Source organism: Eleutherodactylus coqui, chromosome 3 (genome assembly GCF_035609145.1).
Source record: "Eleutherodactylus coqui strain aEleCoq1 chromosome 3, aEleCoq1.hap1, whole genome shotgun sequence".
NCBI classification, from domain to species: domain Eukaryota; kingdom Metazoa; phylum Chordata; class Amphibia; order Anura; family Eleutherodactylidae; genus Eleutherodactylus; species Eleutherodactylus coqui.
Window position 1 is genome coordinate 292,004,695 of NC_089839.1, and position 14,569 is coordinate 292,019,263.

General features: G+C 43.6%; 1 protein-coding gene across 5 annotated transcripts in view; it reads right to left on the reverse strand.

Moving 5' to 3' along the window:
- UBE2U (ubiquitin conjugating enzyme E2 U) overlaps positions 1-14,569 on the reverse strand; it is a 51,349-nt gene that overhangs the window by 26,670 nt on the left and 10,110 nt on the right. For all 5 annotated transcript variants that reach the window (XM_066597691.1, XM_066597690.1, XM_066597688.1 and 2 more), the window contains exons 3-6: positions 13,780-13,861; positions 10,788-10,880; positions 2,704-2,801; positions 2,475-2,601 (exon numbers count right to left, since the gene is read on the reverse strand). In XM_066597691.1, coding sequence (XP_066453788.1) covers positions 2,475-2,601; positions 2,704-2,801; positions 10,788-10,880; positions 13,780-13,861 — 400 coding nt within the window. The remainder of the gene's footprint in view (positions 1-2,474; positions 2,602-2,703; positions 2,802-10,787; positions 10,881-13,779; positions 13,862-14,569) is intronic.

The window sequence follows — 14,569 nt, forward strand, 5'->3', positions numbered from 1 at the left end:
AGTAGGTGCCCCTGTGCTGAGAACACTAGCTGCAGCCCGTACCTCCGAGTGCGTCGGAGCATCAGACACGCGGACCGCACCAGACACATCCACCCCTTTCATACCAAGACCTTTCATACCAAGACCCTCTGGACCAGACTTGGGGTTAGAAGCAGGGTTTGTTTTTGCCTTGGTAGACCTTGGGGGTGGCACTGCAGCCCCATCTTGCGTAGCTGCAACCACCGTAATGACCCCCCCATGGTCAGCACTCTGCATTCCGGCGCTTTTAGTATTTTTATTTTTGCCTTTTTCTTTACTTTTGCCAGCAGCCTCCACATCACTGGGTGCCTGGGACCTAGACTGGGACCTAGACTGAGGGACCCCTGCAGAACGACCTGTCGCACGGGGGACCCCCGATCCCGACCCCGCAGCACCCTCCGCATCACTGGCCTTACTGGCGCTGGCAGTTCTACCACTGCCATAATCCTTTGCCACCTTGCCTTGTCCTGTGCTGGCCGCCCTGCTGGCTGTTTCTGTCACTGCACTAACTGAAACAGGGACAGAGGACCTGGCCAGTTTAACTCCTTTATCCCTGTTCCCATGTTCAAAACCCACTGCAGAGTCAGAAACCGGGGTTCTCAGGGTGGGGGTGCCCTGATCCGACTTTGCAGCCAAACCAGCGCCCCCCGTCACATACACAAATTTCTCCTGCACCAAATTCTTTTTTTTTCCTTTTTTCGCCTTGATTTTCACATCCTCTTCTGGTAAATCATCACCAAACTTAAGGCCGCTCATATTGGGGGGGGATTCCAACAGCTGTATCTGCTGCATTATTAAAGCGCCCCCATCGCTTTTATCTTCCTCTGGATCTGAATCCCCGGAGGTTAGAGGCAGCGCAACCTGCTCCGGCCGGAGGCTGCTGGTGGTTGTAGTGCCACTCTGGGTCTGCTCTCCTGAGCAGACAGGCTGCTCCCTCAGGCTATCCTCAAAGGCATCCTCGTCAGTACTGTCACCCCCGCTGTCTCCATCGCTGGAGTGATCAGCCTCCTTGTGACCACTGTATCCTGATGCCATTTTGGAGAATCTATCACTGTTAAGTAACTTTTCCCTAAAGGGACCACTTTGCTCTAGAATCCTGTCCCTCTCTTCCTTGCACCTTTGTATGCAATCTTTACAGTCCTGTATAGTCTTGCTGATTGCATCTTTCTTGCCTTTAGCGGTGGTCTGGTCCTTTAGCGACCTGGCCGACCGCAGCTTCTCCTTCTGCAGGAGGATTTCACGCTCATAGTCTGCCATGCTGGTGGCTAGACAGGAGGCCAGCTCTACCACAGACTCCCCTTTCCTGCGATCACTCCACTGCGGCTTACCTCCTTTGCTGAGCGTTTGGCTGCAAGTTTGACTGCGGGTCATCATTTCGCTTCCGGTGCTGTCAGATGCAGCCGCACCAACCTGCTGGGCCATGTCACTGCGCCAGCGACCCGGACCCTCTCTCTTCGCAGCTTCACTAGCTGCTCCGGCTTTCCTGGTTGTTGCTGCTGAAACCACGTAAGCCGCCAGCGCCGCTGATGGTGTTGTCGCTGCCTTCTCAGCACTCCCCCCCTCCGACCGAAGCCGGGGGGGGGGAATTGCGGGACTCCATAGAACAAGAAGCCCAGATGAGTGCACTGATCCTGGGATCCAAAACAGGCTTCCAGCTGGGACTGCAACCACACCCTGGTTCTCTGAGGAGCTCCAACAAACCACACCTTACTCCAGAGATGCACTCACTATTCTGCTGGTGGAGTCACTGTGTACATACATTACCTATCCTGTACTGATCCTGAGTTACATCCTGTATTATACTCCAGTGCTGCACTCACTATTCTGCTGGTGGAATCACTGTGTACATACATTACTTATCATGTACTGATCCTGGGTTACGTCCTGTACTATACTTCAGAGCTGCACTCACTATTCTGCTGGTGGAGTCACTGTGTACATACATTACTTATCCTGTACTGCTCCTGAGTTACATCCTGTATTATACTCCAGAGCTGCACTCACTATTCTGCTGGTAGAGTCACTGTGTACATACATTACTTATCCTGTACTGATCCGGAGTTACATCCTGAATTATATTCCAGAGCTGCACTCACTATTCTGCTGGTGGAGTCTTTGTGTACATATATTACTTTTCCTGTACTGATCCTGAGTTACATTCTGTATTATACTTCAGAGCTGCACTCACTATTCTACTGGTTGAGTCACTGTATACATACATTACATTACTTAGCTTAGCTAAGATCCAATGTCAGGGTGACTGATGAGATCTGGGAGAATACATACAAACACTGAGTAAACGGGGAGTGTTGGGACATTTTATTTCAAAAGCTTGCAGAATTGTGAATGCAGCTCTGGGGTGTAAGGTACACAAAGCAAGGCAATGCTAGATGCATTATGATGAAATGTTGCCTTCAGGCCTTGTGAAAGTGTGCTTGTTATAGATATGGACTTACCCTCAATCTGTCTACTGATCTTCACACAGTTGAGAACAATCTGCCTATACAATGCTGATTTATTGAACACCATGTTGGCAGCTTCTGGGTTAACTGCGTTTTCCAGCACTGGATTGGAAAGCATTGCCTGCATCACAGAGGTAAATAGAACAATGGACATATCTGTTTATGTATGATGAGCACAGATCAAACATTATGACATGGATGTCCAATGACTGGCGGTTTGTACCTGGATCACCAGTAAGATATAAGTCATGGTGTAAGCGCGATTCCATTCTCCTGGGTCATCCAAAAAATCAATGCAAGGTTTACCGGAGGTTTGATCAACTGTAAGAAGAAACCAGAGATACAAATAAACAAGGACAAAAACTGTTTTCAATGGATATAAAAATAATGACACTAAAATAAACATGTTTTCTGTATCTTGTCTGCTTTGTTGCATGGACTAGGTCAGAATGAACAGAGCCATCCCATTGTCATTATAGGTCAGGGGATTTAATGACAGCTCTATTGTACTGCTGGGGGCCCCAGACAATACAAGGTAGCAAAACTGTATACACAGATAAGGACTTTGTATGCAGCTTCCCTGTCACTCCTTGCTCTCTGAGGGCGGACACTAATCATTTCCTAGAGACTGTAAAAATCTATGACATTAGTGACAATAACACATGCCTCAGCACTCCTACACATTTAATATCTGAATAACATTACACAACTGTTTATACTGACCACATAAAAATACAAGGTTATTACAATACACATTGTAATCAAAACATGGGGGCCCATCCATGATGTCCAGGTGAACCTTGTTAGATGGGTTCCTATCTCTAAAATACATCTCTTTTGGGCCTCCAAATGAATGGGAAAGCAGGATACCTGGCCATACATTCTCATTGAAGCACACGGGTGAATAGAAATGCATAGGCATAGAAAAAAAGTAAGCACTTCCGACAAATAAATGAAATGTGAAGATGCACAAAAGCCACGGCTGCAACAAATACAGTAACAAAAACACACGCCTCAGCACTCATACATGTAGCATCTGAATACAACTGCACAACTGTTTATTCTAACTGCAGAAAAAGGATCAAAAGGACCATACATTTTTTGATAATTTTTATGTGGTCAGCATTAGAGATGAGCGAGTAGTGCCTTAGCTGAGTATCTCCCCGCTCGTCTCTAAAGATTCGGCTGCCGGCGCGGGCGGGGAGCGGCGGGAAGAGCAGGGAGGAACAGAGGGGAGATCCCACTCTCACCCCTGCTCCCCCCTGCTCACCGCCGCAACTCACCTGTCACCCGCGCCGGCCCCCAAATCTTTAGAGACGAGCGGTGAGATACTCGACTAAGGCACTATTCGCTCGAGTAATGTGCCTTAGCGAGTATGCTCGCTCATCTCTAGTTAGCATACATAACAGTTGTCTACTTTTACCAGCTATTAGATGTATATGAGTGCTGAGGCGCGTGCTTCTGTTAGTGTAACTGTTGCAGCCGTGGCTTATGAGCACCGTCACATTTAATTTATATTTACATGTCAGTTGACTCCCATTTCTTGAAGGCGCTGTAGAGCAAAGCACACACACCCTGTGTATATAGACGGTGCAGGAGAGACGTGCCTCCAATATGGCTACCCCAATGATGGTTTTAGAAATAAAGAAGAAATAGCCACAACATTTAAAAACAGAACACATTTAATAGAATCTTAAGACAATATGAGGTCTTATTGAACACTGACACACTAACGCCTTATTCAGATGGCCATGTTATATGTCCGTGTGCTGTACGTGTTTTTCCAGAACAGCACATGGACCCATTTTAGCCTATGAGGTTATTCACATGAACGACTTTTTACAATTACCGATGGTCCATGTGAAAAAAAGTTCTTACACTTCCTGTTCTAGTCCGACTGAACACGTATGAGTGCCCATGTGATACGAATTTTGTCCGAGATACCCATCTGAATGCAGTCTTAGAATACAATAAAATGTGACAATCCAATGACCAACTAGCCCAATACGTCGCAGTTTGAGATGAGCGAGTATACTCGCTAGGGCACATTACTCGAGCGAGTAGTGTCTTAGCCAAGTTAAAGATTCGGGGGCCGGCGGGGGGCGGGGAGCGGCGGGGAGCAACGGGGGGGGGGGGGGGAAGATCTCTCTCTCCCTCTCTACCCCCCGCAACTCACCTGTCACCCGTGCCGGCCCTGAATCTTTAGAGACGAGCGGGGAGATACTCGGCTAAGGCACTACTCGCTCGAGTGATGTGCCTTAGCGAGTATACTCGCTCATCTCTAGTCGCAGTTTGAGCTTTCGTCACTAAAGATTGTCGAACATGAACCTCTGTCTCGATACTAAACAGGACTCGTCTAATTCCCCCATGGGGAACATAAATAATATTAGAAAATGTATATTTGTCTTTGATACGTTATCTGGCACCATCGACACAAATATCAAGGATGACGGATGAGAATTCCCTACAGAGGGACGAGTTAATGGTGCGGAGGAATGTAGAAAGTTCTCACACTGGAAACCCTACAAACTTGACGAGGCTGCGCCAATGGCCTCTGTACAGGAGGAACACGTCGGTGGAGGGTAATAGAATATCCAAAAATTTTCAGAGATCCGAAAAAAATTATTTCGGCTTTATGCCCGGCCTAACTGAGAGAGATGATGTGACCACATCCAACTTTGGGCTTCAATGCAAAATCTATGGCAGGGTGCTCCATTGTGAGTGCTTTTACTCGTACTGGAATTGGTCGACACGTAGTGTAATTTTTCGCTGTGCAGAAAAATCTAACATGCAGATTTGGATGCAGATTTGAAAATCGCTTTATTTCTGCAGCAAATCCGCATCAAAATTTGCACGCAGGCATGTGGATTTTAGTGCAAATTTCCACGGTGGAATATTCCACTGCATGTCGAGGAAATATTTTGGTGTGAAAGCTCCCTTTAGATACCCTTCCGCCACCCCACCGAGTCTTGATTGAAGTCTCAAGCTGTCAACGCGGGGGACACTAAGCATTTCACTCTATGCCGGCGCTACACTAGAGAATCCAACACATGAACAATGACTATCTTCTGGCCACGCACATCGTAAATGATGTCACATGCGTGGCACAGAGTGTTTAAAATGCATGGCGTCTCCAGCATGGGCAGCTCAATCAAGACTGGAAGGGTTGTGTTTACACCAAAGTAAGGAGAGAGAGCCTGGACCACTGCTGGATGTGAACCGCCCATTGGGCAGCTTTAGCTGTCATTTGCATGCTACATTTTGGCTTTGGAGCATTTGATAAAAAATGAAAGGTACTGTTATGCTCATCTAACTGTTACATCATACAATTAGCTTACACTGCTAAAATCAACTAACTCCCTTGATTTCAATGGGAGTGAAGCTGGCTATTACATTTCTGTCACTGACTACCGATGACTTCGCATTGACCATAGCCCAGATAATCAATTGATCGGCAGGGATCCTGAGCGTTGGACCTCTGCCAATTAACTATTGATGACCTATCCTGAGGATAGGTCATCAATAGTACAAGTACTGGAGAGCGCCCTTGTGGCTAACCTCATAGAGTCAACAACATCTACAGAGTTGATCTCACAATTACTGTACAAAAATTGAAATTTTTGCAAAGTCTTACAAGAAACCCAAACAATTCATTTTTGAGATCCACTAAATTAAGCAATCTTGTCAGTGATGATGATATGGTCATCACTTGCAAGATTGATCATCACCGATGATAGCCAAAGTGATGAATTAGAGTCTTCCTCTAATGTTCATATTGCCTAAATGACTATATGGTTACTATATATTTTCTTGCTGATGTCTGTCAAGCCCATCATGCCCTTGCACAGATTAGCTACAGATTCTACTGCCTGGCACTATCTCGGCCGGCCGCAGATGTTTTTCATAAGAGATGAGGAAAAAGTTTCATAAATCTCTACACTTAGTTCTCTATTGAAAACTTATCCAAGATTCCAGTCTTCAGATCACTAATAAGCATTATGTATATTTTTGACATTAATTTTTCTCTCTGATGTCCATTTGATCACTCAACAATCCACAGACCAAACAAAGACCCCTTCTAATGCTGGTTTCCTTTTAGGGCCACCTGGCTGTGTATATGATGGCCGTCACATCACTCGGCTTCAACATGAAGGGACCAAAGGGCGTCTTTGCTTTATTTTCTCCCTTGCACACCATGATCAGTAGTATGTTTGACCGCCTCATTCCTCTATCCTTTCATCTTGGTCAACTGGAGTGAGTTTTCCTTCCCTCAAAAACATACAGTGCCCCAAGGAAACCTTTCGAGATGAATTTTCTTCCACGTCTCTTACATCTTAGTCTTCAGATATGCTCCTCACATAGTGGTCACTGAGGTAAATACTTCACATACTTGTGTGAACACAAAACCTAGTCACAACCACTAGTGTCATGAAAATTACTGACCTATCGCTTTATTGAACGCAGATATCAGATCCTGACTAAGCTACTGTGTATCTGCTGACAGTAAAACCTTCTTGTCCTTCATAAGCCAGACCCGGTCGGACCGGGGTGCAATTCTATACCATTTAGTAAACCGCTTTACAGAAAATATGAAGTTTCCAGTTTCTGGTTTCATACTTTAGGGTTTTAGATGTTAAAACAAAATTTACACACTGGTAATTTTAGAACATTTTATATATTTCATTGGAAGGTCTTATATCTGTCATAAATATGGAGAGAAGTCCAATGGAGAAGTGGAAGTAGGGGAACTGTTTCTTCTGATTTGAGTTTTCTTGCTACTTTTATGTCATAAACAGACAAATTGGAGTAAAAGTTGAGGGAGGGAAGTTGGCCCGATGAAAAAGATGATCTTTGTGGGGTTGTCTGACTTCCTGCAGTTTTGCTGTAGGAAGCATTGAGTAGTTACCCAGGTTGAATGGTCCATTTACTTCAATAGGACTCAAGCTGCAGTACCAACTTGTGCCATTACACAATGTACAGAGCTGCTTGCTTCCTGCTGCAAAATAGCTAGAAGTGTGGCAACCCATTTAAGGCCAGATCAGAGCAATATGATTAGTTTGGATGCACTTGACCTGAAACGCATAGCAAAATTATCAGACAATATAAGCCGTATGACTACACTGCTCAAGAACAAGTAAGGGAATTACTTAATTAAGGGTAAAGTTTCTCGATATGGAGAACACCTAGTAGGTGTGTGGAGACTTATAAGGCCATGCAAGCTTCTCTGGGAAATTACAAGGCCGGTTAAAAAGTCTGACATTGGCTTGTAGGAATGCTGTCTTCTAATAGGTGTAGAGGCACTGTTGTATCTCCCCATTCGGGGTTATACTGTGATGCTTAAGCGTTCCCTTAACCTTTTTTTGACCGGTGTATTTACCCCTTGAAAAGCAACCCATTGGAAACGATATAGCCATTGTCCCTGTTTACTTCTACTGGATTCTCTTTTCCTACTGATGAGAATCAAATCTTCCATTGTCTTCTGGTCTCGGCCATAAAGTGTTTTAGACCACTGTTTTCCAACCATGGCAGCTCAACACTTCCCTATGGATGAAACTCACATTTTCAGCTGTCTTCTAGTCCTATGTTCTCAAACCTTAGCAGCTCAGTGTTTTTCTAAGAATGGAAATCAAGTCTTTTCAGTCACCTTCTAGCCATATTCAAAATCTTCTACACTAATTTGCTCCAACCTTTTCCACCGAGTATTATCTTATGAATGGGACTCAAGCCTTCAATTATTTTCTAGCCACAGTCGTAAGATCTTAGACCAGTGCAACATTTCCCTATGAATAGAACTCAAGTCTTCGATCATCTTCTAACCATAGTCAAGATCTCCTAGGCCAGTGTTATCCAACCTGTACTACTGAATATTTAAGTGTTCGGCTGTCTTCTAGTCCAGGTCTTAAGCTTTTCTAGACTGGTCTTCTCCAACTTCAGTTAATGAATATTTTCTTCTGCTTGCAATTCAAGTCTTCAGTTTCTTCTAGCCATGGTCTTAACTTCTGCTAGACCACTGTTCTCCAACTCTGACTACTCAATGTTTTTCTACGGATGGAAATCAAGTATCCATTTACCTTCTGGTATTAGGGTGTTCAATACTAGTGTTCCTTAACCTGTGCTACTCAATATTTTCAGCCTACAGCTATCTTCTACCCTAGTCTTAAGATCTTAAGCCAATGCTCTCCAACCTGTACTACTCAATGTTTACCTATGGATGTAATTTAAGTCTTCAGTTGAATTCTAGCCATGATCTTAACTTCTTGATCACTGTTCTCTGACTTTGGCAACTTAATGTTTTCCTAAGTATGATCAAAACTTATAATTAGACAATCACAGAGCCAAACAGGTGCAGACGGTAAGTTATTGGGCTGTTGTACACTATGTATATAATACACTCATGTATATAATATTATTTGTATCACATTTATGTAACCCAAAAATTAGAAAATAATCATAATTATGTATAGTTCTCCAAGACAAGACACAAGAGTGCAATTTTTAGTGCTGCAATTTAATACTGTAGGAGACCAGATTTCTTTCTATGTTCTTCAATCAATAGATCTCAAGCATGAAAGTTCAAGGTGACATCTGGTCGCAATTAAACTAAATCTACAATAAATGACTTTCATTTAGGACTCCTGCTTCCTTAGCTCTGCTGTAATTTGCACTAAAAAGACCTACGCAACCCCATGTGAAGTCACATCCTTACTGTACATTATACATGACAAAAGAGTCCAAAGAGTGTGCAATATTATGTTATTTTCTACCAATATGTAATTTATGCAATGTAAACATTATACAGATAGTCCCCGACTTGCGAACATTCGAGTTACGAATTTCGCAAGATGCGAACTATCTGTCCTGCACAGTATGATGCTATGGCATTACATCATACTGTGCAGGGATCAGGCAGGCTTCTATCAATCCTGATAGAAGCCTGTCCGGTCAGATCGCGGCTGCTAGGCAGCAGGTGGCCTTCTGAAAGGCCCTAGGGCTGTCTATGCAGAGCGCCTATCAAGCCGTGCGCTTGATGGGCACTCTGCATAGGCAGCCCTGGGGCCTTTCAGGAGGTCCCCGGCTGCCTAGCAACCACACAGCGTCCCACGATCTCATCGTGGGACGCTGTACGGGCCCCCTGAATGTCGGGCGCAGGCTGTTTCTTACAGCGGGCACCTGGCGGCAGCAGTTCAGACGAGCCGCGCCGCTCGTCAGCACTGTTAACACTTTAAATATCGCTGTCAGAGCAGTATTCAAAGTGTTAACAGTTCCGACAAGCGGCGCGGCTCATCGGAACTGCTTCGCCGGGTGCCCGCTGTAAGAACAGCCGGCACCCGACGTTATATGGAGCGGGATCCACCCGTGATCCCGCTCCATACTACCATTTGTTCGACTTGCGAACAAATCGACTTGCGAACAGGTTCCTGGAACGAAACCTGTTCGCAAGTCGGGGACCATCTGTATACCAGAAGATGCCCAGGTTATACCAGCATGGTCCCTATCACTATACACAAGATTTATTACATACCACCAGCTGTGCATATACAATTATATATACAGAAGATACCAAGGTTATACCCGCATGTTCCATATCACTATATACAGGAGATGTATAACTTATACCATCTTTATATATATAATTACATACGGTAGATACCCCAGATATACCAGCATGGTCCATATCACTATATACAGGAAATGTATAATTTATACTAGCTGTACATGTGAAATTATATACAGGAGATTCCTAGGTTATACCCGCATGTTCCATATCACTATATAGAGGAGATGTATAACTTATACCATCTTTACATATATAACTACATACAGTAGATACCCAGGTTATACCATCATGATCCATAACACTATAAACAGGGAGATGTATAACTTATACCATCTTTACATATATAATTACATACAGTAGATACCCAGGTTATACTAGCATGGTCCATGTCACTATATACAAGATAAGTTGGTGGGCCCCAAGATAAACTTTAGCTACGCCCCTGCAGGAAATGCATAACTTACTAGCTGTACATATAAAATTATATAAAGGAGATCACCAGGTTATAACAGCATGGTCCATATCTCTATATACAGGAGATGTATAACTTATATCAGCTGTACATATACAATTATATATAGGAGATACCCAGGTTATACCAGCAAAGTCCTTATCACTATATACAGGAGATGTATAGCTTATACCAGCTGTACATTATATAGAGGGGATGACCAGGTTATACCAGCATGCTCCATATCACTAATCGGAATGTAAAGCAACCTAATAAATGATATAATTACATTTCTTACCGTTCGGATGGAATGGGATGGTATTGAACATGACTTGTGGAGGATGGTGGTCATATTCTTCAGTGTATGTCATGGTGAGTTGGAGAACTGCCCCTGAGTTACAGAAAGGAAAAATACTGTTTTTGTGTTCTTGAACAAAACGTTTTTGGGTTATTCTCTAAACTTCTATTGTTCAGGATTTCATTCTAAACTTTTGTATGGATTCTTCTCCTTCTTCTGGATCAACCAGAGTTGTCATCTATTCCTAAGACCGGGTTCTGCATCTGCATTGGAGGCTCCATCAAAAAAAACACCTTGGAACCCCAAAGAACCCCACTGTAAGTCAAGAGGGCCTGTGGGGCACCATTAAAATCTATTATACAACAGATCTGGCGCTACTTTGGTAGCAAGTGATGCAGATGTGAACAGAAGGTAGACTCATAGCCAAATTTTGTTTTCTATTGTATCTGATATGTTTTATTCTATTTGTTGCAGGGATTTCTGAAAAAAAAGGTCTGCTGACACTTTTGCCCCAGCGACTGATGACAAGCTGTCCTTCCTTATGTTATATATAGTGCCTGAAGGGAAAGTAACAGTTTGTTATGAGTTGTTGGGAAGCTCTTGCAAAAGGTAAACCAATAGGATGACAGAACAGGTTGTCACTTTTGCAAAAATGACTGACCACACAAAACTGAAAAAGTGTCAATAAATTAAATAAGAATGCAAACAAAAATTGGAGTACTGCTCTAGTTTATGATTTTGTAGCACATGGCTAACTTTTGGTATAGAGTTCTAATATTCTTCAAGGGTTTGTATACTTTTTCAAGTGTTTATTTTTTTTGTTTTAGTGCATCTAATAAGAAATGAAGCAACTTTGTAACAAGTCTTGATGACATATCCCCTATTGTTTTGTGTCTACAGTTCCTATGCAGACCTACATACAGTATCAGAATGCCCCTGGAGAGTATCAGAAATATCTGTCTACAATTATCTGAAGGGCTGTCACAGTGCAGAGGGATAAGCCCTGTTCTCATCTGCACAAAGAACGACTAGAAGCAATGGGATAAAACTGAAAGGGAGGAGACACAGATTAGATATTAGACAGTGAGGGGGATCAATGAGTGGAACAGGTTACCACGGGAGGTGGTGAGTTCTCCTTTAATGGAAGTGTTCAAACAAAGGCTGGACAAATATCTGTCTGGGATGATTTAGTGACCCTGCATTGAGCAGGGGGTTGGACCTGATGACTCTGGAGGTCCCTTCCAACTCTACCATACTATGAGAGCATCCTCTGTTGGCCCAAGGTCTAACACAATATTGGACCCCCAATAAAACAGGGCCCCAAATGTCTAGCAGAAAACAGTCTTATTTAGAGCTGACTCTGAAAATAATAACCAGGGACCACCTCAAAATATCTTCTTAATAAAATAAGATACAAGTAGAAAACTTTGTAAAACACTTAGGTGGGTGGGAGAAAACTTTTCAGTATTATGGTGGTGCCTGTTAGCCATCTTCTGTCAGCAATCTTGGATTCAGCCCAACAAACTTCAATGTAAAGGGAGTCGTGGGATACATGACTGAAAGATAGAATTTCATCAGAAATTGATAAGTGTGGCCATTATTTTAATAATACGATTTTCGAGTTATGGATGATGTTGAGTATTAATAAATTTGATATGTTGAATTATGTGGAATGGAAAACACTAATCTCATGACTTTTTAAGGACCAGAAGATGCCTTTAACAATCCAGGACAGAACTGAGATCATCCTGATGGTCGGTAACAGAAGTTCACGTGAGTTGGCCGAGGCTTTCAATCAAGAACACCCAAGAGTGTGCGAACCATCAGGAAACTGATGCAGAAGTCCAAGGACTCTGGTAGTGTCCAGGACAAACTGTGAACTGGTCAGCTGAATCAGTTTCCTGACAGTTTGTGTTCTCGCTGGCTGTCTTTTTGGTTGTTCTAGATTGAAAGCTTCGTCCATCTCATGTGAACTTCTGCTACCAACCATCAGGATGATCTCCGTTCTGTTGTAGATTGTTAACGGCACCCTGTGGTACCAGAAAATACATGAGATTACTGTATTCCATACCGCATAATTCAATGTGACAACTTTACTAATACTCAACATGACATCATCCATAATGCGAAAACAGTTGCAGATATTGAAAAAATGACTGTATCTATCAACTTCTGATGAAATTCTACCCTTAAATCATGTATCTCATGACCCCCTTTCTATAGAAGTCTCTTGAGCTGAATTCACGATGGCTGTCACCAGGATAGCCGACAGGCAGTACCATAGTGCCAAAAAAAGTTTCCCCTCACCCATCTATGGGCGCCTGCACACGAGCGAAAATTCCGCGGCGGGATTTCCCGCAGGATTTCCGCCGCTGGAAGCCTGCATAGGATTGCGTTAACAAAGGCAATCCTATGCAGACGGCCGCGGTGTGGCAGCAAACAAACCGCGGCACGTTCTATTTCGTCACTCACCCGCCACTGGCTCCGGTCTGCGCATGCGCCGGCTGCCCGGCAATCGGGCACATCAAACAGCCGCTGGCGCGGGTGAGTACGCGCTGGTCCCTGCAGGCGCTCGGGTCGGGTCCCATGGCGAGAATCCTCGCCGCCGGATCCGACCCGCCCATCTGCAGGCGGCCTAAGTGTTTTACAAAGTTTTCCACTTGTTTTGTTTTTTTTTGTTTCAGAAGATATTTTGGTTGGCCCTGACCTTTGAATCACCCTGTACTATTAAAGGGAACCTTTCCCTTTGCTTTCCGTTTTTCGGAAACCCCATTGAAATAAAGGGATAAAAAAAATGGTTTGCTTCTACATATATCTGCATAGGAGCTCCAGACACAACTGGTAGATATTCATGCAAGACTATATAAAAAATTGCTTCATTTTTCATTTTAAAGGCATTGTAGCAATGCAAAAAAAATTGGTTGCAAAACTATTCACACCCTTTAAATCGGAATTGAATAATAGTGATAACAATTAAAAATGTGATACAGACCTTCCCATAAAGAATCTTTCAGCCCCCGCAGCCGGACTATCCATTGAAGCAAGTTGTCAGATATCGGCGTCACACTGATCCCCTAAAACACGAACAAAACATAAATGTTATACATTAGCCATCTCCGTGACGCCTCCCTAACAATGAATAATTTGATCCCTCTGTCGGGTGCCGAGTACAAACGAACAGTCCTCACGCCCCCCTGACTTATCTGCGGTTTCTCGGCCCAAATTTGCAAACCTAATCTGTAATCTGACGGCGGTGTAAAAACAAGTCGGTGTCATCCTGGCACGTAACGCAGATCTCCTGCATCTTGGTTAGCGTTCAAATGGAATATGCAGAGTGGGCTGATTACGGGGAGGCGATGTGCGCAGGCGACTGCAGAGGTGGGCAACATGTGTTCTACAGATGCTGCTGAACTACAACTCTCATCATCCATAGGAACTGGACGGGCCAGGTCATTATTCTGAGACATGGAACGCGTGATAATTTTTAAAATGCGCTTCACAAACTTTTTGCACCTTCCATGACAGTTTTTCATAGGATCTAGAAAAAGGGGTGTGGCTATGAGGAGTAAAAATATGCCCGATTTAGGGCTTAAACACACGGCCGTGCTTTTGTTCTGTTTTGAGGCCATGTAAAATCACAGGCACAAAATGAGACAAAATGAAACCATTGATTTCAATGTTTTTTTCATTGGCGGGATTCTCACGCGTTAATAATACACGCAAGAAAAGATGGGACTTGGGCTATCTTTCTCATATGTAGTTTTTCTATATGCGAGAATGAC